Source organism: Corapipo altera, unplaced genomic scaffold, assembly GCF_003945725.1.
Source record: "Corapipo altera isolate COAL_440 unplaced genomic scaffold, ASM394572v1 62, whole genome shotgun sequence".
Classification (NCBI taxonomy): Eukaryota; Metazoa; Chordata; class Aves; order Passeriformes; family Pipridae; genus Corapipo; species Corapipo altera.
The window spans coordinates 3,014,711-3,042,162 of record NW_020884894.1 but is presented as its reverse complement, the minus strand read 5'-3'; the positions used below and the strand labels follow the sequence as shown (position 1 = coordinate 3,042,162).

Sequence of the window (27,452 nt, the reverse complement as noted above, 5' to 3'; positions counted from 1 at the left end):
TGAACCAAATTTTGAAGATTTACCATCAGTAAAAATCTCCCTGTAATGAAGATGATCATCTGCATCCTGAAAATGATGCCCTTGAAAGCCTATAAAGACAGACACTGCTGTAATGGTAAAACCTTAAAAATCAATGCTAAGGTGCTATTCAAATGTACAGGAGTCAATACCAAACAATTCAGCTTCAATACTGACAAGAGAGAGAGAGCAAAAGAACTCTGCCCTTCACATGCTATTTGCAGCCCTCTAATTATTTAGGTATACACACCAATGCAGAATGGCAGCTAAATTTTCTACTTCCTGCATAACTTGATACTTTGGGATAGAGTTGTCTACAATTTGGAACCTTCTGACCAAAGTCATCTATGCTTCAAGGTAAATAACTATGAGTGGGGCTTAACATCAAAGAAAGACTGAAGACTTATCTCAGTTTTATATTACCATATTTCTTTGCAATTAGAATTAAATATTTACTACTAATTTCATACATCTCTCATGCTGTCAGTTTAAGGTTAGTTCATTTACAGTTATACTGGGGACATCGAGATGACTTATATCTCACTCCAGACATTCAAAGTAATTGAATTTGCCTCTGCTTTTTAGATTTGCTCAATTACAAGGTGCTCATCAATCCTACATTTAAGAGAAGTCCTCTATCCAACCTTAATTCTGACAAGTGACAACTAACAATGATTTAGGAAGAGATAATTTGGTCAAATAAGAGCCCTTTCATATAAAGGATTAATACATATACATTAATTTAAAACTGAGCATGAACACCTAGAAAACTTTCTAGAAGTCCATCATACTCAAAAGTTAAACTGTCCATATCCAGTTGTTTTTCATCTCCAAGTTTCAGTCTTTACTGTTATTTATCAACAGTGTCAGACAGCGATAAGGTATTTCCAATTTTACCAGTGAAAAACATTCCCTTTGAGTAAGAGTGGAATTGAAAAGACTTAGATTACATGTTTGCAATGCAAGATGCCAATTATTAGCATCTAATTGGAAACAAGTGTTAAACAAAATTTGTTTCATCTAATTAGATGGGAGAAAGGTGTTTATAAACTCATATACAGTAACTTACACTTTCAATGCCACCAGTCAATTAAAAAAAACCCAGCATGTGAAAAAATGAATACATTTATGTAAGACAGGAAGTACAGATGAACTAATTAATAATTACTGATAAAATCCCTTCACTTATTATTATTCTATATACACACATCACTTCTAATACAGAATTCATGTATGTATGTAGCCTGAAGAAAAATTTCTGGACTTGAATTCTTATGTGCAGGTTTTGACTCAAGTCAGAAGTTAAAAGAACATATAAACATACTGAACATATAAACATGTAAGAATCTACTGTGAATTTAGCATCTCCACCTGTTGGAATTTATTGATTCTCTGGGTTCAAACCCTCTCAACACTTGCAAACACAAGTGAGATTCCATTTTTTTGTTGTTGCTGGCAAGGAAGGTCTCCATGACATCAGAATATTACACACAGTAATTTGAAATCAAAGGGATATGGCAGGAGATGAAACAGCAGAATTCTACAATAGCTCTGAGAATACTTGAAGCTATTACTCATTTTCCTGACTTGCCCACATGGCAGGACAGTAAACTGATGTATGTCCAACCCTTATATCTGTATTTCAGTCTTTTGTAGGTATTTGTAAGGATTTGATCTGAAAGTACTTTCCTGAATTGTGATGGAAGCATAAAATTGATTTTAATTCTTCCATTATCACATATGGGTATATTTTCAGATGAACAAAATTGTTTCTGCCTCCTTTAACTTCTTGATGTTACAGACAGCAACTAGAAACCAGGCTTCCCAGACGACAGCACAGATTGAGGTCAAGAGTTTACAAAAATGCTTTTATCATTTAATCACAGTAATCAATCACTGAAATTAGATCTGTAGATGTAGCATGAAAGGCTTCAGAGAAAGAAATAAACAGCTTGATCCAGAAGTGTTTAAAATCGATTAAATAAGGTTTTCATTTTAATTTGCTCTAATTTAAGGACAGCTTTTAATTTAATTCCCACACTGTTTTAATTCTCTCCAATCAGTGACCCAGTTACACATTTTAAAAGGAAGTATTTGCTTAAGTCTCTCAGAAACAATGAATTAATAATGAATGTGACATTCCATAGTGAGTGCAAAAAAAAAGTGCCTTTCATTTCCATCCCAAAGTACAAAGCATGTTTCTGCTACTTTTCTACAAATATTGGACAGATACAATGTTAACATGTAATGCATTTCTTCTTTTTTAGGTTAGTTACTCTGTTTTTGCCAGACTTCCTCATCTTCCTCAACCTCCCTTTCAATAACTTGTCAAATCATCTGCCAGTACCTTCAGTCCTTATGCCTTACTGTGTCACTCAACTTCTATGTCAAGTTTCAAATTAATTTTAAATGCACTCAGTTGAATAAGCAAAAATTTCAGAAGCAGGGAGAATAGAGATAGAAGTGTATCACAGCACTTCATTGCAACGAGACATAGGTAACTTCCTGGGCTTCTACAGGAGTAACTATTTACAAACTATTTTAAACTTTTTTACATGATATTACATTGCCATAATCTTACACCAGCCAGAGGACAGAGGCTCCTAAGAATCTTAAAAGATAAAATAACTTAAAATAAATTTCTGAGCTCCATAAATCTTCAGGCAGTCCTTCTGAAGTGCAGTAGCTATCAGGACACACACTAGAAGACAGCCTATGTATGTATAGCTCAAAACACAAGATTTCTGGGACTTCAGTAAAACCAAAGACAACAACTTTCCTGATGTCACAGTATTCCTATGGCAAAGGAAAGACACTGGCTCTAGTTTGCTCTCTGACTCTTTTCAGTCTTTATTCAATGACTGCTGAATAGAAGATGCAAACTCCCAACTGAGGCAGGTATGGAGTGAAAAACTTGCCATTCAGGGCCTGAGAGCTTTAACTTTGCTATGCCAGTCCTGGGCAGTAACAGCATCCTCCTTCTCGTCTGCCATGTCTGAACAAAACACCTGCTCTGCTGGTTATTTTAAGGCTCAGAGCTACAGAGACAGAGCTCAGCTGCTCACAGCCTTGTCTCTGAATCACAGCACGCAGGCTGAATACAAGTATGTTACTCTTCAAACTGGGTCATTTTTAGGTGTGTGTCAGCATCTGAAGAACTCTAACACAAAAATGTCAGTGGGTGACTCATGTTTAGGCAACCCCTAGAAGATCTGAATTGAATTCCTGGACTTCAGCACTGAATTCTCTTTTATATACACTGACTGAAGCATCAAAGTGAGCTCCTCAGTTCTTTTCCTCATGAATTCAAAGTGTGAACCTGCACCCAAGCTTATCCAAAATACCATTCAGAGGAAGACAATAAATACACCTGTAAGACAGAACTGTTTTGCCTTGTGATGCACTAGTGCAAGTATTTGTCAAAGGTTGTAGTAAGGAAGATATTAAGACTCCATTACATTAACCAATACATAAGGTATTGGTTAAAATACCTTTTACAAGCGATGACATGAAGAAGAAAAACGGAATAGCATAAATAACCTTACATTTCTTCAGATGCTGAGAAAACCAGTTGTGCAGCATCAGACAGACTCTAGTCAGGGCACAGCACGCTGCACATCTCCTGTCTGTACTGAGGTTCACTGGCATCATGGTCTCCAGAGCTCTTTTAAGTTTTCCTTAGAATAAACAAGCTATTTATCATTCCTACTGTCAAGCAAAAGGATGTTCACATGAAAACACGCTGTTTCACTTCAAGGTAACGATAAGGACATGCCAGCAGTGCCATCAGCAGGTGCCAGGTGAGAGCTGCCCACAGGCTCCTCCGTCACGATCAGCCGCGTTTATCCCGGAGCCGTGGCACAGCACAGGGATGCACCTCCTCGGGTCAGCTGTTATGTGGATCACTAACTCCTCACGGTACAATAGTCCCCCTGTAAGCATCCCTACATGCCCTCTATCATACAGCACCAGCTGGTAGCAATACAAAATATTGGGAAAGCAAGTAAAGAAGAAAAAAAGAAAAAAAAAAGGGAGGTCAAAGATTACACTGACAAATTTAATAGGAAGGGTTAGAAGCTCCTTTTGGGGGTGGGGGAGGGAGGTTGGATGTGTGTGCTATTTATTTTCAGTTAAAGTTGGACAGTATAAGAACCACTGGTAAATTATTAGGTTTATCTAAACTTTGTGTCTTTCAAAAGGGACAAACCACTATTGCATTCTTCAGCAGAGTCACCAGTCAGCATTCACTCCATGTGACAGCGTGGAGCAGTTTCCCCAACTCTCCAGCCTGGTGTTACCAGTCAGCACTGAAAGCTGAAATCAGGGTTTTACAGAAGATGATTTGAGAAAGAAAAGGAAGAGAATCAGCACCTAAAATGCTGCCTCATGCTCCAGTCCCTGGTGCAATTCCTCACAAGGAGTCACAGTCTCTTTTTACAAAGAGAAACACTTAACAGAGATCAAAGTCTTGTTCACTAGTTAAAATGAATGAGATGCACTGAAGTTAGTAATTTGTATGACTGATGATGGAACATGCACCTGCTAGTTTTATTTCTAGGTTTGCATGTACTCTACCTTCCAGAAGTGTTCTTTAGTATAGCAAGAGCATCTGGGTAGCCATCCATATTGTAATCTCCAATATGAAGTGTAATTGGAAATGAAATTTCTGTTGAAGATTTGTCATTCTGATATGGTACAAAGCCCCAGACTGTGTCTTTATTTCTGAAGTCCTGCAAGACAGGAATCCACTGTAAAATAAAACGAAAAAACAACAGTTAGATAAAGCAATCCATTTTATTTATTTAAACAAGGTAATTCTATTTAAAACAGCTGACATTTTTTGAACTTCATCAGGGTTTTTAGCCATTTACAAATTTCCATAGAGGAAATAAGGATTATTTCCTAAATCTGTCACCAAATGAAAAAATTAATCTGAGTAATTTCTATGCATGAAATTATCCCTGAACAGGAAAATGTAGTTAAGGTTGTAAGAATAAAGGACAAGTGTTTTAGAATGTATCCAGTATACGGAGATATTCAGGAACACCTTAACTGAAATTCAGGCTTGCCTGGAATCTATACTAATTCTTAAGTGTAGATAAGCCCAAACCATCAGGGCCTTGAGATCCTGAGTCTCATTTTTTTCCCCTGGAATTGCAAGCAGTAGGCATCATTAAAGCTGGAGGACTGAAGCACCCTCATCAAAATTTCTGGATACTATCAGTATGCTTCAGGACAGTTCGTATCTGAATTCAGTGTTGCTCCTGCTTAAAGCAGGAGGCTGGATCTCCTAAGGTTCATTTCAGCTCAAATGATTCTATTATTCATGGATTTTTAGAAGTTCAAGAGCTTTAATTCCCCTCCTATCTCCCCAGCAGCATCAGATACTGAAATGTTTGATAAGAAATTAAGATTAAAGTATCAAACTGAAAGTACAAAAGAAATGCAAAATATAATTTCTCCAGGACAAGAAATGCACTTACTTTCCGAAGTGTTGCAAAGGTGCTAAATAGTAACTTATCTTAATTAAAATCAAAGTAATTTCACAAGTTAGTATGAAACTGAAGTACCAGAGTTAATATTTCAATGCTACAGAGAAATTCAGTGCCATTTTTAAAGTCAAAAGTAATTTTATATGTCAACTAACTGTCAATGCCTTCAAAAGGACAGAAGGGTCACTGTCACCAACATCAAAAGCACTTAACAGATCTTACATGTCTCTCATCCAAGCCTCAATTTAGCTATTTCAGGAACCAGAATGAGATCCATGAGTATCACTTCCTGCTGTGGAAAGACTCCCTCACTAACGCAGTCCAGTAATCAACAACATTCCTGCCACATGGCAATGGTGTGTGACACTTGACTGGTCCCTTAAGATTACATACAACCACAGGCATATCAGAGAAGCCCCCAAAATTACTGAAGAAGTGCATTAAGGTCAACTTGGTTTGGATATCACAAGTGGCTTAGAAGTCTGGAACAGTTCTGCCCAACACTGCACACACTCAGTGCAAGTCTGCCCACGTAAGTGACGACATTTGAACTGCAGTGATGATCTACTGCACTTCTGCTGAAAACTCAAAGTTGAAATGAAACATATTTGGACCCCACACCCCGTGACATACACATGTCTGTTTGGCTACTGTAAGGTTTGGAAAAAAAAAAATCTATGAAACAGAAAAGAAGAAAAAGACTCAACCCGAGGGAAATTTTTCAAAAGGCAAGATTTCTTAGCACTTATTTGTCATTTAAAAGACAGATGATACAATATTAATGCAAATACTGTAATTCTGAAGAACACTGATTGAAATCAGAACCATGAAATATAATATAGCTTTTACTTTACATGGTATCATTCACACAGTCATTGCAGTGAAATCCAATTATATCCATCATATACTTTTTGAATGTTCCCACGTACGGTAACACTACTTTAAAGAAAAAAAATTAAAAATGAAGTTTTAGGCACAAATATGAATTGGTATTTTCTTTTTATTCTATTCAGAGTGAGCCATAGAAAGCAATTTTACAATCCTAAGGTCTACAATCAAATATAAAACAATAGGTGAACAAAACATCACCAGTTGCCACCGAACATCAGCACCGCCTGTGCCGTGGAGTCAGATCCCTCCATCCTGCTCAACCAGTCGTGGGATTGTTCACAAGAGCAGTTGTGTAACACCTCCAGAACATCAGTGTTGTTCACTGCACAACCAGATCACATTCCAGCACCACATGGAACTGTTTAAACTGACACTTCAAATGCAGAGTAATCCACGCTTTTGGTGAGACTCATTTTGAATATTTCTATTATGAACTGCAGCCTTGTGTAATGTAATGCAAGATTAATTGTTCATGTGCCTCAGGACATATATTTCACTACAGAAGGCAAAAAATGAAAATGTGTTTGTCAACAATATAAATCTCTTACTTCTTTTGTATTTGATAATCCAGACACTTTAAGCTTCATGTTTGCTGTTGCTATTTTAATAGGAAAAGACTAAAACCAATTTTTTTCTTTCACTCTAAGATAGAAATAGGTGGGTATAATGAGGACACACAAAGCTATTTTTTCCAGTTTTCTGATCATATGATTTCTGCTACACAGCTCAGATGAAAATAGACTGAAAAATAGAATGAGTATCTAAAAGAAATTCTAAAGGAACGCATAAAATTCAGCCAGAGAAATCAAATTTACTTCTTCACTTTCTATTAAATTCCACTGCATGTCACTAATATAATTACTTAAAACATTTATATAGATATTTTTGATTCTTCAATTAATGATTTTGTGGCTAAAAAGGGATAAGTACTTAAGTGTTTGAAAATTTGTTTTTAAGCTCTTCAAATATTTGTTTTTCAACAAGGAGAAAAGAGAATGCTTTACTACTGCCCTGTGAAAACAACATCTTTTTAATTTTGAAAAATGTCTGGAGTATTTGAGAAACATTTAAAACTCATTGCATTCACCCCACTTCACTAAAAAAGGGATCATTTCTTGCAAAGTCCCCATTCTTCAATACATTAGGAAAGGCACTTCTCTGGCTTCAAAGCCTGGTAGCAGGTCTTTGAGCCAAAACTGTCAGATTAACATGTGCATTTTTAAACTATATCCAGAAACCTGTGAAACACAAACCCCACCCCCTGCCAGCTGCCCGATTTCAGGCCACCCAGTCTGGAAGTTTGGAAATTGGTGCCCATTCTTGGCCAATACATTTTGTGGAAATGCCAGGGATTCTCCTACTTTACATGAGAAGCATTATTCCACCTTATAGAAAGATGAGCATCAAGGGTGGCCTGGAAGAGCTGCCCCAGCCACAGCCCTTTTCCCTGGGGCTCCCTCTCTCAGCACACGTGCATTGTAGTTCAGCTGCACACAACAAACAGTCCCACGATTTCAGGATGCATCAGGCCTTCAGTGCCTACAAAGGTCACCTGAATCCCTTCCACAGTTGAGCAGCCACTATTACATAAAAATAAACTAAGTAAATTACTACACTTTACGCCATTAATATGGTGTTCAAAGCCCAGAAGATGATGACTCCCAACACTGATTCAGAATCACAGGAAAAAGTAACCAATGCTCACAGTCCCACAGCTGCTTTGAGAAAGATGAGCAACTTAGGAATGATGAGAGGATCTTGCAGAACCTGAGATTTATGACAATTACAGCAGCTGAATCCACCCCACCCCTCTTTAAACTGTTATTAAGAATGAGGAAAAACTTCTGGCACTGACCAAGTGCAGCTGGTGATCGATGCTGTAACATTCCTCTCTACCCTATGGAATGACACCACAAAGACCTGGGGTTTGCTGTAGGATGCACCACTGTGTCCTACTTCAGAGCTGCTAGATTTCCAAGAGGAATAAAGCTATAACCTTTCCATTATACAGAGAAAGGTTATAAGAATCATCCAGCCCACAAAGAAATTTTCAAATGAAGGCACTGAAATAATACTGTTTGCCTCAGGAAACAAATGAAAAATCATACCAAATACCTGGCAAAATTAAAAGAAGGATTAGTCATCTCTAAGAATATCACAGTACCTAGAGTTTCTACAATAAATAGTACCAGGGACATTAAAACATTTCTCAGATTAGACTGTAGGTGAATTAAAAGAAGTCTGAGGTGTCCTAACACCTGCCATAATCTGAAACAGTGTATAGGATCCCACTTCAGATCTGACAGCAATTCTGCTGTTGCCATGGAAACATTCACATTCCTTTAAAACATTAGTAGGTCTGTATCTCCTAATGTCATTCGTGTGTATTTTGTTGGCCTTTACTCCTGCTCCATGATCCAAAAGAAGAAAATTTTATCTGAGATAGTTCTAATACTTACAAAGAATAAATAATTAGATTTCTCATGAATATTAACCTACTTAGTCAAAACTTGGAAGCTGGGTCATCTCATCTCACAGTGACCAAATTCAGTGAAATTAAACATTCAAAATAAATATGGGAATTCACGTTTGAATAGATTTCTACCTGAAAGAAGCCTGCAACACATGGGAAAAGCTGCAGACACAGGAATGAGGATACTGATACTATCCACTGTTTCAGAACAGAAAAGAGAAAATGTTTTAAGAGAAGCAGCTCCATCAGCTCCAGATGAGTGCAAGAAAAGAGTACTCTAGATAGAATTCTTTCAAAAGGTTAGGTCAGAACAGGTCATTATTGCATGCCATTTGATACTGTCATTTTTAATTAAAAAGTCATTCTAAAAATATCAAGAGAAAATTGCTTTAAAGTTTCTAGGTAAGTATTAATACATTTTAATACTTTTTTTCCTAGTAGGGTGAGAATCTGTTGGATTCTTCACTTTTTAAAATGTCGTGACAATATTTAGCTGCTAATTTTTATTTCAAAAGTCATTACCTTGGAAGTTTTTATAAAATTGAAACTACACAGTGAAATTGCTAAGTTAAGTAAATACATTAAATATAAGTTAAAAATTTCATGTATTAGTAATTAAATAGTTTACTCCTATAAAAAATGAAATAATGAAGGAAGATAAAACTGTCTATATGGAATGTTACTTCAGAGCAGGTAACAACAACAGACTCTCCTTTGGAAAAATTCTGATATTATGCAAATTGACCCACACCTTCCTCTGCCACTGCTGCATCACTTCCTTCTAGAAAGGTACCCTGAGCAACAGATAACAGAACTGGCCCTCAGCCATCCACTACTCTCAGGTAACCAACAGCTTTGTATCTTCCAGTGGTACCAGCTGTTTGTGTGGGGTTGATTTTCTACAGTGAAATTACTTTAATTTACAATATTTGTCTCAAACTTACATGAGCAGAAAAACTCGACTGCCTTTTAATTCTTATATTATCAAGAGTAAGTAACTAAATTGAGAGCTGAAGAGCAGTTGTCCTTTGACAAAGAGCACCCCAGCTACTCACCCATTACAGGATGTAACCGGTGTGATGTGCTCATCCAGAGAACCAGAAGCAATGCAGATATCATGACCTGAGCAGCCACTTTGCTTAATACAAAGGCTATGGCCCATAACTCAGACTCCCCTGTAACACTGTGCCTCTAGCAATGCTATCATCTATTGTCTGTATTCTGTGTTTACAGGGAATGAATGTAAGAAAAAAAATCCAAAACAAAACAAAAACCCAACAACTCACAACCAACCAAACACAGTGTGCACAGCAAAACATGATTTCTGAGAACAGAGCTGCCATGATCAGAGGGCTAAAAGAGATAAATTGCCAAATTTATAGTTACTCTGTCTTACACTGATGGTATATTCCATCCCAGTTATTCTTCCTGACCTGACTGGAAGCTGTGTGCTTTCCTTTCCAATATAGAGTGATTTTCCTCACTAGCAGGAAAGTGTGATATAGCCTGTGTTCTATACATTTTGATTCTTTAAATGAGAAAATCTACACTTGAAACTTGGGCTACAGACTGTAACAAGTTCACTGATAAATTCTGAATTATAGATCAGAGAGGGTACTACTAACAGCACAAAATTCTACTTTTAATTTGTCAGTAAGGGAATAACCAGTAATTCATAACCTTGCTAGCAGCATGTGTGGCACACACTGTAAATTTTTGTAAGTACACTACAGTGGGTTTTCCTGTCAGCTACAAGTACTTTATACCTCACCTTGGCCTTTCGGTTCACATTGATAAACATGATAAACATTGATAAACATGAATTTAGTAAAACATTTATTAAGGCATTCAACAAACATTTGGTTAATTTACTGTATGCTGCAACTTTGTTATAAATGAGGGCACTGTAAATACTTAAACCAGATTATCACACACTTATATAAATGAACATATAGTAAGCTGCTCCATGAATTATGACCATGTCCCTCAAAGCCAGCAGTGTCATGAACAAACGAGTCTGCAGTAGTTTAAAAGAAGCCCAATTCTGAAGATACACAGCCTAAAAAAAGTCTTTGTATATCACTTTTTTCAAGCAAAGACAAAGTAGAAATAAGGGGTAAGAGGTGTGGGCTGGTTCAACTGTGTATATATGTGTATGTGTGTATACATATATTTTTACTATAAAAGAACTCCCGAAGTTAAACTAAAGAAGCTTATTTGAGTTAATTAGATCTGTTTCCAACTCTTAACACAAACCTTGTTTTTCATCTCATGCTGGGGCAATTATAGTGCTTAGAACGCAGTGGTTTGCAATCAAGAAACTCCTCAGAAGCATTCATCATTTTCCTGAGTAGAATTATTCATTAAAAAGAATTCTAGGTATGTAACCTCTTCCACCAAACCCGCATTTTTCAGATAGGGAACAGACAAATAAATAAATAAAAGTCTCTTGTATTCAATAATTACAGGTGAGGAAATTTCATTTCTTTCCCGAAAAACAGTTTTTCTATTTCATATTATTTAATAAAGCACGGTATTTTCCTTGGGTTGTGCTATTCCAAACTCACATTACCTGATCCAGTCCCAGCTTAGTTAGGTAGATGGCACTTCTTTGACATGTTTCATCTTCGCAAACTGGTAATAAATGTTCACTTTGTCCGTCCCCATCTGTCAAAGGGAAAAAAACCCTGTCAGCTTTGTATTTGCAAATTCAGAAACCCTGTTTACAAGAAGTAATCAGCTTTGAATAATTTATTACTGTTCTAGATGTGAAAAATTACATGAGATAAACTGGACCCATTCAAAATCCTTAACCTAATAATCTAATTTGGATCTTTTGTTTAAAGATTGCCTTTGCTGACGTATTTTCATCTTGGCCCTTAATACAGGGAAAGTTTTAAATTTTACTGACATATTTAGAAGAATAGGTACTTAGTAATTTAATCAATCCCTTTGTTCAGTTGGGAAGAAAATTACCTTTAATACAAATCTGCCATCACAAGTCCACCACACAAACTCATTTAATTTTCTGAACTAGTTTTAAACTCTTGTGCTGTCAGCAAGACCTTAAGAAGAGTCATGAGTTCATGTGTAATATCTTAATCTGTACTTAGCATAAAAAACAACGTTAGAAAGTTGATTTAACACAATGGCTAATAAATCCCAGGCTTACAGAATTAGGTAAATCTGAGTAAATAACAGGTTTTCAAAAATGTTCTTCAAATGCCTTTAATCCATGTATTTCCAAAACCTCTGGTAGAATAATGACCTTTTAATGTTTAAACAAGCAATGTCCATTTGCATCTAGAATTCTGACAGAGCATATAATGGGAAAAAAAAGTAATAATTGATTTACTGCTCATTATCTACTCCAGGAGAAATCCCTGTGTTCACATGTTGACCTTGCAGCCCTGCCTAGCACATCCCAAAAGATGCTGCCTCTGCACTGGGATACAGGCCACCACCTGTATGGGCTGAGAAGGAGGAACACAGAGGGGAGTTGAATGGAAATGCCAAAAAGCAGCAGCAAGAACGGCTGAATTAATAACCACCACTGCAAGTCCTGATTCTAACCAACCTCGCCTTGCCAAAGAGACAGAATGCCCCAGCTCAGGGAGATCCCAGGGACTCCACTTTTGCAGGCTGTAAAATCAAAGCTCATGTTTCAGAAATGTAACCTATGAACATGGTGGGAAATGGATCTCTGTACGAACTGCAAATGTTACTGAGAGAATCTAAGGGCTGCAGGCATACACAGTGCTTTGTCTTGCAAAAAAACCCAAACCAGTTTATTTAGGCAAGTGGATTTGGTAAAATTACTTGAAATCTCCTTAGTTAATATGCAAAAACTAGATCATCTGCCAAAGTCACTAAACACCTTATCAATTTTCCAATATACTGCTGAACACAGCCTAGGAGTTCTGTCATACTTCACCTGCACTACAAGAAATGCTTTCTCAGCCTGCCAACTTATATTTCTAGGAAACTGAGCCTCCTTTTAGGAGGTGTGTGTATATCTATCTATCTATCTATCTATGCATAGTCATATTTTCTAGGTCCTTCCCTTATTTTATCAGGAAGTTGGGAGATGGAAAGTAGGGTTATAAGGGGAGGGGGAGTGATGAAAATATCAGACTTCCCCAAATATCTCCAAGTGATAAAGCCAAGCCTTTAGTGGCCTCCTACATCCCATCTGCCTTATGAATTATTCTACCTCACCACTAAACCCCTCCCAAATCCTCATGGCAGCTCTGTTATCAAGGATAGACAATTTAGGATGTGGAGTAGCCTAAGTGATAGAAATCCAGTAAGTTCTCACCCCAAGAGTCGGGAGAGGGAATTACCTACCACTGAGCACAGAAATCAACGTAGCAGCTACCAAATCTGACCAGACTGAAATCAGCTCCAACTTTTGAAGCTGTTTGTTTTCCTTCTGCATCATCCAAGAACAACAATTAAAACATGTTACTTGAATCTTTGCTTACATGAACTAGATTAAATGTTGGACTGCAGGCTTTTTCTAAACATAAATGGAAGAAAGTGTTCAGTTTGCAAATCATATGGGAATATTGAAGGGTTTGCTAAAATAGAATTAAGTTGCAGAAATCTGTCTTCTGAATATGAAATTTAACTTAAGCCCTAATATTTTAATCACATTTCTACAAAAGTTTCAGCCTGAAGTAATCTTAGAAGATTTTCAATAACGCACAAGGACAAAGAACCTTCAAATACTCTCTTCTTCCTCTTTTTCAGAAAGGGACAAGGACAAGGATGTTTTCATTTTAAATTACACTATTGAGCAGAGGAGAATATAAAATGTTTGATTCTACTTATATTGCAAACATTCATCTTGTTATGCCAATAACTCAGTTTGATAGTCTTGGTAATTAATGTTCAGGAGCAGTTCAGTATATTGACAAAAACAACCTTGGAACTCTGAAGAATAAGCAATCCATAGGACAGCAAGGACAGAACTTGCACATAATTAGACACAAAGCCATCACCAACACCAGATGCAGGTGTTCCAGATAAATTACAAACTCTGATATTGAATTTGAATTCCTCCACAAAGGAAAAGGAAGACAAATTCAAAAAGAGTATCATTAGCACATTGCTCAGTGTAATTAGATATTCACATGACCAAACATGCATTGGTGACAATGGCTGGATGAACCCACCAGACCTACTGTAGTTTCAAATATTTATAAAAAATACTTTGCATAACATGTCTTTAATAATCTCCTTCAGCCTAGGTCTACCTAGGAAATCTATTTCTGGAGATTCTCTGTACTCTTCACTCAGTTCCTAGAGTCTACTAGTCTTTCTATTACTGTATGGATTTTAAAAAGATCTCAGTCCAAATTGTTGGAAAATTTCAAGCTTATTCTTATTTGTAATTTCAGCATCATTTGTAGTAGTAGATGTGGCCAAATACTCCAAACTCCAAATGTCCTTTGCTATCACTGCTCAGCTTAAGAGCATCTTTGACACACAAAGAAAAAACTCAACTGTTAATGAGCATGTTCTCAACACACAATTCTTGCTTTAGAGTGATACTAAGGAACTACATGGTTAATAAGATCAAGTTTTATAGGCAGTGGAAAAGGCTAGAAAAAGAACAGTCCCACATACTCATCACCTGCAAACCTGTACTTATGTCTAAATACGTAAAGACAAAATTAGCAGTCTTATGCCATCTAGAAATCATGTGAGAATCATTACCTACAACTGCCTGTTCACTATATTTCAAAGAACAGCCATGGATTCTTTCCAGCACTTTGCCCATCTTTACAAAGGCCTGCCAATCCAATCCAAACCAAAAGTACCCCAAAAGCCATGGCTGGTGCAGATCAGTGGGAGCACCTTGCACAGAGAGGTTGAACCAGAGAAATTACTTGCAGCTGAAATCTTAACAGTGATTGTGAATGCTGACACTTGCAAAAAAACACGTAGCTCAAGTATTTCCAGCCTATTTTAAACGTAAATTTGAGTGAAATTGAGAAAGCACAAGCTTTGATGTGCAAGAAAACAACTTGTACATCAGATTAAAACCAACATAATGTTATTAAAAATTGTTCCATGTTCCAAATGCAATACTGAGGGAATGTAGTATAAGCATGTGCTTTAAACTGAGTCCACAAATAGCAAAAAGTTAAAAGAATCCACACATAGTAACTTCTTCCCAAATCAAGAGATATTGGAGAGATACTTTTAAAGCAAACATCCTTATAAATTTATTTAACACGAGCAAATACAGGCAAAAGACCCTCAATCCAAAAGTTCAAATTCCTTTAAAAACATACCAAAAGGTGTCAGAAAAGTGATGTTTTGCAACCTGATTCAAGGGTTATTAGATTCACTGCACATATTTGTGCAATGCACTTTCCAACTTGGACTCTCCAAGGCAAATGGAACCTGGGGAGATGACAGGTACCGTGATCTCTCACTTCAAACCTGGTTTATAATATGAAAGATAAAGCTGTAGTTATGAAGAGCAAGACAGCTTTTGGTGGGTGTATGATCCAAATCCTTTTATAGTTTGAATGCTATGTAGTTCTCCCACAGCGTAATTTTACTTCTGCTCCTTTAAAAACAAACAATAGAATCAACTTTTTGTGTTTTTTTTTTTAGATCTTAGACTAATTACTATAACTTATTACAGTTATGGTAAATAAAAAGAAATTGTTTTCTGGAAAATTGGGGGTTGGACTAGATGATCTCCAGAAGTCCCTTCCAACCCTAACTATTCTGTGAAATAGAGAAAAGCTAACTGTACAGACTAATACAGTGAGAACAGTCCAGCTTTCATAATTTTAAAACTCATGCAACAAAAAACCAAGACCCTTCATGTACCACAAAGTTCTCATTCATGCCTTGAGAATCTACTGCTCTCTCTTGAGAAGACACACTCAGAACTAGCCGTGGTCCCTGTATTATCACAGACCTTTCCCAGTGCACTTTCCCCAGTTCTCTTGAAAACGGTGAGAAACAAAAATCCTCATCATAGTACAATAAAAGCCAAGAAGTTTTTCTTTGCTGTTGATTGTAAGTCCAAATAAGGATAAGGCATCTCTTGTATAATACAATACAGCCTAATGAAGCTTTATATGCTTTTTCTTTCTTTCACCATACATTTAGCTTGCTCACATCTCTCCCTCTTGTCTTTGTCCAGTTCTCATTTTCCTTTTTCATGAGCCTTTCATTTACAGTTCTGAAGAACAGTAAGAGGATAAGGAGGAAAAAGCCTTGTTAGGGTAGTGCTAAAAAAAAACCACCCTTCTGGGGCAGGTCAGAAGCTTACAATCAGTACAACTGAGTTTGATATTCAAATCAAATAAAGGTTTGTTTGAAAGCTGATTATCTTAAATCTATCTTCTCAAGTAATAAAATCATTAGAATTCTTTTGTCACTCTCTGCCTTTAGGTGTTCAAGATGGTCATGATGAGACACAATTATAATGAATTACTAGGATAATTACACATTATTAAAACAATCAATGTCAGCTGCTTTTAGAAAATGTGAATCATAACTTCAAAAAAACAGATGTAAAGAGCTTTTATAGATGATTCAAAGTTCTGTGGACATTAAAGAAACCCTTATAACCCTCTCCTTCACACTAAATCAATTCTGACTCCAAGTCTGTCTACATCCTTCCAAAGAATTCATATTCACAGTTCCTCTGCAGGAGAAGCATTTAAATGCACCGTGCCAGCAAATTGCACACAGACACTTCCAGGCTGCACCGGAGCCAACAGTGCTGTCTTCTGTCTCAAATGGAAATTCCAGGACTAACCAGAATACAAGTAGGAAAAAGAAACTATATTAAATAAAATATGAACACCTCCCCCCCAAACAATAAGCATTGCTGAAATTTCTGTTGCAGTTTCCTGCTGATAGCTGCTTGTTCCAAGTGTTTCATATAAAATAGACACTCCCAAATCTGGGTGAGCCATTTGCACTTCTCTGATGTTACACATGTTAAAAGCTCACATGGCAACAAATCTCCAAGTGTTGACAAATGAAGAGGATAACAGGAATCAAGGCAAGCCACTTGAGTGCCTCTCTTGGGTCAACTCAACCTGGGTTGAGAGTTCCTATTATATCAACCAGGAACACTGCCAAAGAAAAATTCAGTCCTAAAGAGATGAAGTTGTTCAACAAGGAATGAATAAGCAGGTGGCACATGCACCACTCCTCCAAATTCACTGTTGGAAAGAAAGTAAAGTAATTCTTAAATCTACAAGCCCCTTGGACAAACTTTACATGAAGCAACAGCAACTCATCTTCCCAGGAGATACCAGCATTTGTCAGCAGCACGTGAAAGATTTTGGCAAAATATGGGAAACCAATATTCCCCCCTCAGAAATGGACACTGTTTGGGAATGACATTTAAAGCTAAGTGGACAAAAATATCTCACTGTATGCAAGTCCTAATAAAGACTTAGAGAGAAAGAAATAACAGAAGTAATGTTTATATTTTGGAAGGAATCAAGAACACGTAAAAGTTATTTAAGAGTACTGAGTAGCACCTGTCATCTAAGGCTGTAACTCCAGCCAGTCTCAGCCCATCACTCAGCACTCTCACAGGTGCCAAAACACTCTAAAATATTTTGCTCCTGCAAAATTAGACAATTTAATCCAACAATATCTGTATTATATTATTTATCCTGTACAAGTTCAGGGAAAATAAAAAATATCTCTTGGATTTTCCATACCACCATAGGTACAATTGTACCCAGCTACAACTCAGGGATGAGAAACTGTTCAGAAATGGGGGATTTCTAAGGATGTCACAGCAGGACAGATGCCTTAAGGAACAGGAAAGGCAGTGTTTTGAACAGCAAAAGGAATAATATGAAATGATGGTATATATTCAATAAGTATGTGCTAGGGACAAACAGTAAGGATGAGATGCATGGAAAAATAATCTCCTGAAGGGCTCAGAGATGAATTTGAAAGAAGAATTTGAAACCATTGTATTCAGCAGTTTTCTACGTGGACTTTACACAATGGGTTCAACTTAATGTCTGTCCTATATTTCGATGCACACCATGAGTGCAAAAAACAGTGGTGAAGTTACTAAGGCAGTCAGATGGGTACAATCTGTAGAGCAATGGCATCTATTTGTAACAAGTTTACATTTTCTTTGTTTGTTTGGGGTTTTGTTATGGTTTTTGTTTGTTTTTTTAAAGGAACTGCAAAGGAGTAACAGAGATATCAAACTAAACTCAACACAGGATCTTTTTCTAGAAAGAACTGTCAAAAAGATACAAATCTAGAAAACAGGACTCATATTAAGACAAAAAGGTATCACTGAACAGGATTGCTGGTTACCAATAAACAAATAAGGCAGACTTAGCTCCTAAATTCACTTTCATGAACTCAAAATTTCAATTAACTTGGTATGTCTTTATGCACTACTGTTTCAGATGAACTGAAGTGCATCTGTTACTTAAAAGAACCCCTTCCATATCTAAAGTCTCTCAGAATTCTTCATTTCCATCAGTTTTTATATCTTTTTCATCCAAACTGATCACAGTAACAAGAGTCTTCCTCATATGCAGAGCATTTCAAACACAGCAGTATTGTCTTCCTGCATCTTAAGGTTCTTATAGAATCCCTTTTTTGACTACAGGAGCACTTGTGTACTTTCACAAGGCACTGCTCAAAGGAGAAGGGTTGTTTACTGAAATGTACCATTAACTTTTTCCTTTGATACACTGCAACTAAATCTGAGAATGCAACATTCTGAAGAAAAAAGAAATTCAGATGCTAAAATGAAGCCAATAGGCAAAACTAAAAGGTACAAACTCAAAATGCAACTGCAGGCAGCAAAGCAGTGCATTTAAGGTACCATCAGCTGCAGGATAATAAAGGTCTACTTTAAACAAAAATCTTTCCATGAAATGCATTTTGCACAGTACAATGTATGGTTTCTAAAAACCCAAAGGTTAGGCACTACTATATTGTCCTGTTTCAACATAATTAACTGGCAATAATGAGCTATTATTTCCTACAAGAAAAGTGGTAATTTCTACCACGTCATAAAAGTAGTTAACATATGTGAAACAGTTCAGTTATTTGGTAGGCAGGAGAACAGAGAAGATTCTCTTAGGATTATTACTTGGATAACTGGATTTTAAATATGAGAAAAATTTGAGTTCAGGTTTCTGAAGGACTTGGACAGAACTTTACCAATCCCAATCCATACTTTGTCAAAAAGCAAGTGTCATAGTAGGAGTGAAGGCAAACTTTATCAATTAGAGAAGAGAAAGACTCAGCAGCAGCCAAGGAATCAACTGGCAACAAAAAACTAGAGAACTGAGTTGGCTAAATGCTACCTGGAGAAAGGAAGAGTTGTGTAGTGTTTACTTACAAGGACACCATGAGCAGTATGATCCAGTTTGATTTCAGAAAGCTATTTTTACTCTTTCTATTCAGGCCACAACAAAGTTCTTTACCTTAACTAAGCAAAATCAATGACTGATTAATCAAACTTTTACATTCTTAGATCAGATATCACAAAGGATGATCTATCAAACTCCACTATCCAATTGAACCTATAACAGTTAAATAGCAATTATGACATTAATTTCCTGTAAAAATGAATTAATGGACTGTATAAACGGCACAATATCCTGTGCTAATTGTTTCTGAGTCACTACTTAAAAGACATATGTCATTAATCTTCAAACTAACAAGAAAACAGCAGGTTTGTGTGTCCATAACATGGTTCACATTCATCTTGTCCCCCCCCAAAACCAGGTAATTTTCATATTGTCCCATCACAATCCTTAAATTTCTTTAAAAATGCAATGTTTCCCAGTATTTTAAATGACAATTATTAAAAAATATTTGCAAGTATTTATCAAGAATCTAGACAACATCTATGATTTCCTCTAAAGACAGTACAAGCAGATCTTATAAAAAGCCTCTGTGAGCACAGAGATAACAACAACAGAGGATTAATCATTTTTGCTATAGCAACCACTGCACTGCAATTACCATAGTGACATGAGAAGAATAGGGAAAGTAATAATGAAGAGCTCTTACTTGTTTGGAGCAATGTGTCAGCCAAGTAAGTGCAAAATTCTCTAGTGCCCAACTCTGCTCACCTTAATCAATTGAAATGCCATTTGTAATAAATGTCAAAAAGCATTTCTGATTTATTTTTAGAAGAGCAATACAAATTTATCAATTGTTCCCTGTCCTTTGGTCAGATTAATGTACAAATCATTGCTATCACATAACAGGGGGAAGTGCTACTTATTACAGAGGTTCCAGCTTGGACATAAAGTCTAAGGTCTACTCCATTACCATAAATGTATTGATATGTACACACGTGCTTTTGCATGATTTTCCATTAAAATATACACAGCCATATATAGATGCATACAAACATACATTTGTGTATCTTTTTAATGAAAAAATATATCTTTATTTTTTCAGTACTTAGGAACACTCGGTACTGAGATTATACCAACATCTGTGACAGCTTCTCATGAGTCACCTAACTGCTGTTTTTTCCAACTCCACTTATCCAAATAATTTCTACTTGATAGCTGTTGTTCGACCTGCTTAGTTTAAGAAAGGAAATTTTACCCCAGATCAGGTGCTTTTAGAGGTTTTCAGTCAGGATCTTATTCAAAGCTCCCCCTTTTTACAAATGACTTACAGCTGGAAAGGGTATTTCAAATAAAATTTTTGGAAGCAGGAAATAATGTTAGACAAAGCCACCTTTTGAAACAATGCTCATTTTGCTAAGATGAAGGTCTGATCAGTAAATCAGATTCTTGCAGGAATGCAGCAGGGTACAAATGGAAGGGTGGGTGTAAATGAGAAGGTAACAGCCCAAGTGACACACCCCAAACTCACATCTGGACCTGACATCATTCCAGGGTCCAATATGCACAAAGTTAAGTAAATGAGAAGTGGCAGAGAGAGAAAGCACAGATATGGAATCCTTTGAGACCTTTAGCAAATGGCAAAGCTGGCACATCAGCTGTGAGGTACAGAAAATGTCAAGAAAGGGGGAGAAAAATAGAGGCTGGCAACACAGAAGTAAGAGCATAAGAGGCTTGTGACTGTGTTTGAACGTGTTTCTAGTCCCAGCAGCTGTGTCCCGGTGCCAAGATGGGATGGCTGCGCAGAGCAGAGCGCGAGCGTACGGCACGTTCTGCAGCACACACAGCTTGGCAAAACCTGCTTAGGTGGAAGGCAGCACAACCTTCTCACACATCTCATTTTCCATTTTGTTGTGGTATTTTGATTTGTTGTGCAACGAAACCTCCCTCAGGCCCCATTACAGATAGCAAATAACTCTTTGCAAACCGTCATAACTACTTTGGACTCACAACAATCATTGTTCCATCATTTTTGAAACAGAAAAGTGAAAAAAGGAGACGTTCAAGTCTAACAAACCATTTCTAGCAATACATTTCTTTGCCTTTAGCTCACTACAGGCAGAAGCTCTAGGATAAAAGTCTGCCTTTTGAAGTATCTGTGTGTAAGCAGACACAGCACAGGGATGAATGCTGTTACTCTGAGAGAGTGTTATACCTGTAATGTGACCTTTTGCCACTTTATTGTTAGATTGATGCAGAACAAAAAATACCAGAATGAAAACAAACATCAGCAGAACTCAACTACAAACCTCCTTTGTATTTAAAGGTTTTTTTTCCTCCTACCATTTTCTGTATAGGCACTCTTACATCCAACTATTGTGGTGTAAGAGGATTTTTTGATGGTGGGATATTATTAAACTTCCTTCAGACTACATTTCATAGAGAACATGGAATTTAGGATTATATCCCTTCATTACTCATATATGCTGTTTTAGTTACCATATTCACTTCAATATTCTCTAAAACTTGGTTCAGTGAAAAAGTAACTCTTTGTTGCCCTGAGTATTTTAAACTGGCATTAGAAAAATGGGAAGAAAAAAAAAATTGATGCTCTACTCCATCTCCTACCCTGATCTGAAATCATAGTTGTAAGAATCAACCTTGTTCCTTTATCAAAGCACACAGATACATTTACAGCACTCTTCAATTACTTAGGAAAATTAGGCAGAAAAACATTAAACCATTTCCCATCCTTCAATTGGAGTGATCTGTAATGAAGATGAAGTTGACAGCGTGTGTGTAGTGGTTCAGGGAGAGGCAAGACCCTCATATGGCACCATCTGGGTGTTCTGTCCTAGAGATGAAGGAGCTGAGACCTTTCAGAACAACGACTTTAGAAAGGCAGCATCTCCTCCCACAGCTGATACTGGTGGTCCCTTGCCCTCTGCTGTCCCTCTACATTTATTTGCAGGCATTTCTTTAGTTTCTGAGCACACTTTCTCCCATGATATTCATCCTTGCTAGAGATTGCTCCCCTGTTGCCTCACACTAGTGCTCAGGTTATGACTTTGATGATAATTAGCAGAGCAGGGCATTAAAAAAAGTGGTGATGGAACTCCAAATCTGCAGCCCCCCTTGACTAATCTGTACCAGCCACTGCCTTTCATAACCTTGGCTGTACCAAACACTGAACTGCTGCAGTATTGCACACTCCATTTAGTCACACTTTCAAAATTTCAACTTTATCATTCGAACAGTTCCACTTCTCTCTGCAAAGACATTGCAGGGTTTATTAAAATGCCATTAATTATGATACACTTCTAAAATTATGATGTATCATTTGGGCTCATTAGCTACCTAACACAGAGATAAAGTTATTCTACAGTAAGATTGCTTTCCACATTGCCACTGTTAAAAAAAATAAAATTTCTATTTAGTACCTATTAAGACACATTATTCAGAACATCAGTTTGGAAAGTAATTACAAAAACCCCAGGACATTCAATTTTTTTAACTGTAAACTGTAGTACTCTATTCTTTCCTTCACATATTATATAGATAAGTGTTCAAATTTGCAGATGAACAGTAAAAGATTTTATAAAAACTTTGTCAAAGATTTTTGAAAATGCGTTAAACATTTCACAGAAGAACCTGGAGCATGGTTCAGGTTCTACCTGCCATTATTCCCTGTAGATCTGATCCAGCAGAGGTGTCTTCTAGTTCCATGTCATGAAAAGCCTTGCTAGAACTCCTCAGAACCCTTCTAAGTGGCAGCAAGAGAGTCACATTCTGGGTCTAAGAACTTTAAAACCTGTCATTTTCTTTAAAACATATTTTAAAAGAAAATAATAAACAAGGCTATGGTTTGACAACATTTAAAGACAGGCTCAGTCTCACAATTAACAAATGTGTTGTATAAATGTACTAAATTAGTTTTTTATGAATTTCTTTACATCCAGCAGAATCAGGCCCATAGCACTTTCCATTGGGATGGAAAACTGTTACTCTACTGCAGAGACAAATAATATTTTTTGGACTACATAATCAACATTCCCTATTCTCTGTAACTAAATACACACATTGACAAGCCACAATTGACTGGCTAATAGAAAAATACAGGCTTTCACTTACCCTTGCAAAAATAGATTTACATATAAATTAAATTTTTTGCCTGTCCAAAAGTCTTTCAAAATTTTCAATTACAACTATTACGATTTTACCATGTTCCAGCAATCTTTGTTCAAGTAATTAAGTAATTTACATTTTGTCTTTATTAGATTGTACAAGTGAAGAATTTATGACCATTTAATCAGATAATATCTTCTGAACAAGACTAGGGGAAAAAATAAAAACTTGACAAAACCCCCACATCTGGTAAAAGTAAGTTTGGTCTTGTACCACAACTCAGAGCAAGAAAATGTAGATACATGTGATGCAGAACGTACTGGGACAGTCAAAGCTGAATTCATTAACAATTATTCCCAGATATTTCAAGATTCACAGATATACTACCTTATAGAAAAAAGCACAGAAACATAAGAAACCATTTAGAGTTAAACATCTTTATTTGTTCTTCAGTGTAAAGTATCTAACAAAATATGGAAAATAAAGGAACACTCAGGAGTAGTGTGGAAGAATAAAACTCACCAAAATCTGCAAATACGGACTGTCCAACAACTTTTGCACCACTGGGCATTTCCTTACTTTTTCCAGCTTTAGTGAAGTTCCCATCCTATCAAAGAGGACAAAGATGATGGAAAAACTGAATTGCAGTCTAAGTGATAAAATTTGACTTTTGAACCAAAGAAAATACAGATCAATAAAGAAGCAATTCAATAACAGAGAGATATCTCAGCTACAGAAAAAAAAATTGCTCTCTTTGAAATATGGGACTGAGCTTTTACATTTCTAATCCTTCATGGAATCTTATGGAAGTCCAGCAATAGTAATACTCAGACACAATTTCCATATATTTTGCTGTGTTAAGAGGAAGAGACTGGGTTATTTCAGCAACATTATCTAAATCATAATTAAGTGATTATGAATACTAATGTGCATTTATGCATATTGATGTGATTTTATAGATATAAGTAATATATAAAACCACAGCTGCACACCTGTTAAAAATAGCTTCTGATTTGCCTTCTCATTAGAAAATAAATTGATTTGACATTAGATCTGGTTTAGATCTTGTTTTAATTACCTATTATTAAAATCTTGGCCCACAGAAGACAATAGTCCAATATTTCATCAGAAAGACAAAAAGCACTGGATCGTTGTTTATCACAGAACTGCATCACAACTGGAACAAGCCCATTTTAAAATGTTGAGTTTTTGTAGCCATGTCAAATGACCCAAGGCCCTCTGGCCCAGTCCCTGCAATCAGCTCACACACAATGCTGTCCACACAAATACCCAGAGAGGCAAGGGGACAAAGGGTTTGGGAATGGTGCACAGTTATCCATATCCAACATGACTCATGTCATATTCAGCTTGTAGACTTCAATGCAACTCTGGACACACTTAGTCCTTGTTTGTACTGGATGTCTGACTATGTATCTTTATCTTGACATATAATTCATAATGATTCTGATGAGAAAAAATAAAATAAAATTGATGCATTTCATGCAGTAAAAAAGACTAGGCCCTGTACTTGGCCCTAAAAGCATATCTCACATGGGTTAATATTTTAAAAGCACAAGTGCATCAATGAAGAGAATTACTTTGTTCTGCAGAGAGCAATTTATGTTCAACAGAGAGCAATTTAACAGCTTTTAACGGATCAATTAAGGTATTTTGAGATTCACATATATGTACATATATTTTATATGTATGACCTATTTTACTGGGTTTATTGATTCCAAAGAACAGAATTCTTTCTTTCTAAGGACAAGTAAATCTATCCATATAAAATATATAATGTAGGATAACATTCAGAATACAGGAGTCCAAAATTTGTAAGAACATTAAAAAAACCTCAACACCAACAGGAGACAGGATAAATGCCTTATGTAGTCACTAAAACTCAATCTCTGTCCATTTAAGCCCATATAAAGCTAGAAATACAGGATTCATGACTCACTGCTCTCATTGCTCTTGCCTGGTTGAAGATGGTCATGTTGTCAAAGACAAGACTACATATTTTGTTCTACAGTGACTCACTATGACATGATGGATACATTTTCAGGTAAACTCTCAAAAACTCATTCCTTAGCTAATAAGGAACACATTAAGCCCCTTCTATTGTAACAAAAAGGTGAACTTTTAACTATAATCCATTTGGGTAACACAGTACAAAGGATGCAATGCCAAAGCAGAACCTCAATAAATAAATAAATATTAATCCATTGAGCTATTACTCCTCAACCTTGAATTCCATTTATGGTACCTAGTTAACACAGGACTCTGGACTCGACTGTACTCTGAACACAAACTTTAACAGTTAGAAGCAACATTTTGAACCTTTGTCCAAGATCAAGCTTATTTAAAAAGATAAAAATCATTGAGACAGCGAGAATAAAATCAAAATGATCAACCTTTTATTTACAAATCATCCTGCTGAGTGTGACTAACCTCCTCACACAGGAGCTGACAGCCCAGGAGCTCTGCTAAGGTGTGTGGAGGCACCTGATTTACTGAGTAGTCACGTTCAAAAATCTGTAAAGAGACTTGTGCTGAGTGCAAGGTGTCCAGGAACACTGTGCAGTCTAAATGCAACGGTGCAGTCGATGCCTCAACATCGCTTCTCAGATGACTTTTTGGTTTTTATAACTTGTCTGTGTTTCAATAGAAAGGTTATTTCTGTTTTCTCTCTTACCTTATTTACCCATGTCTCAAACTGAATGTTTTTGGAATTTGGTGATGTAGTAAGGAACAAATCTGCAAGGAAAAATGTAAGAGAAATAAAAATATTTAAGAGAAGACTACACAAACAAATACATTTTATCACTTAGTAAAGATACATAAATTATTTTAAAAAATTACCTAAGCTCTAAATACATTATTCCAGTGATGTTTAGATGTATAGATATTAAGTAAGAAACATTAAAAACACACCCCTCCAAAACTATTTTCATCTCTCATACTCTTCTGTACACAATTTTGGCATTTGTATCATTTAATACACAAATACAGTTACTCTCATGTGAGTTAGTAAGTGCTGGATGTTATATATGCGCCCTTCTTAATAGTAAAGACAGAGGCATACCTCAAAGCTAGAAAAAAGTATACACAGTTATACTTTTAGGAAGTAAAAATTAAAAATAAAAACCTACCAACTACCCTTTTACTTTGAATATGTTGAATTAAGCAGCAGATATACTGATGGAGAAATATTTCTGGCTTCTTTTACACTAAAATTCTCTCAAACATCAAAACAGTGCAAAAGAGGGCTTCAGACCATGTATCTGGCATTGTCTACTGAAAGAAGAACTTATTCACTGATATTTAGGAAAGCATACAAATTAGAAAAATGGGAAGAAAAAGGTTTTATTAAAAAAAAAAATTAAGTCCAGTGTTAAGAAATCCAGATTTAAGAAAACTACTCTTTTAGATTTAAACACTTGTCTTTTTCATTGCCTCCTTTGCCCCCGTAATTTCAACTGCCACTATTTGAGATAGAACACAAAGGTTACATTGCAGGCAAAAAACCAAACCTAACCTGAGGCACATAACGTTATAAAGGACAAATGGAACCAGCACCCCAGAGCATCTCCAAGGCTGCTGTAATATCACACTGCAGTGGCAAAATGCAAAAGCAGGCAAAGATAGCAGATAATCTTCTAAAAATAGTGTAGAGGAGCTGTGCCACGCTGCTCCTACATTAGAGCAACAAGCTGTGATTTCCCATAGGACAACTTAATATAGGTACAGCAACACCACCTCTAGTTCTAGAGCCTACTGAAACAATTCCACTGGTACTTCATTGCCAACTGTCCTCTGTTTTATCCTCAAGCCTTCTTAGAAGCTACGTGTCCAAAATGCTCATGCTCGTTTCTAGGATTAAACTCCCTTTCACTGAAACCAAATCAAATGCGTAATATTTACAAGTAATTTTCCTTTTTGATCAAGAACGCCACAGATTTCAAAGCAAGCAAAACCAAAGTATTTCTTTGCAGCAGCAGCGTAAAAAGGCAATGTAATTTAGACCCTTCAAAGAACTGTTCACAAATTGGTACAGCTCAGAATTACAAATGTTTTCTCTCAAGTTTGTGGAAGAAATGTGTAAGAAAAACC

At 36.4% G+C, this 27,452-nt stretch overlaps 1 protein-coding gene across 1 annotated transcript in view; it reads right to left on the bottom strand.

Annotated features, from left to right (window-relative positions):
- The window catches only part of ITFG1 (integrin alpha FG-GAP repeat containing 1), a 72,733-nt gene that overhangs the window by 25,637 nt on the left and 19,644 nt on the right, over positions 1 to 27,452 (bottom strand). The window contains exons 7-10 of the mRNA XM_027647027.1: positions 26,035 to 26,096; positions 23,865 to 23,949; positions 11,447 to 11,541; positions 4,594 to 4,766 (exon numbers count right to left, since the gene is read on the bottom strand). Of these exons, the coding sequence (XP_027502828.1) occupies positions 4,594 to 4,766; positions 11,447 to 11,541; positions 23,865 to 23,949; positions 26,035 to 26,096 (415 nt within the window). The remainder of the gene's footprint in view (positions 1 to 4,593; positions 4,767 to 11,446; positions 11,542 to 23,864; positions 23,950 to 26,034; positions 26,097 to 27,452) is intronic.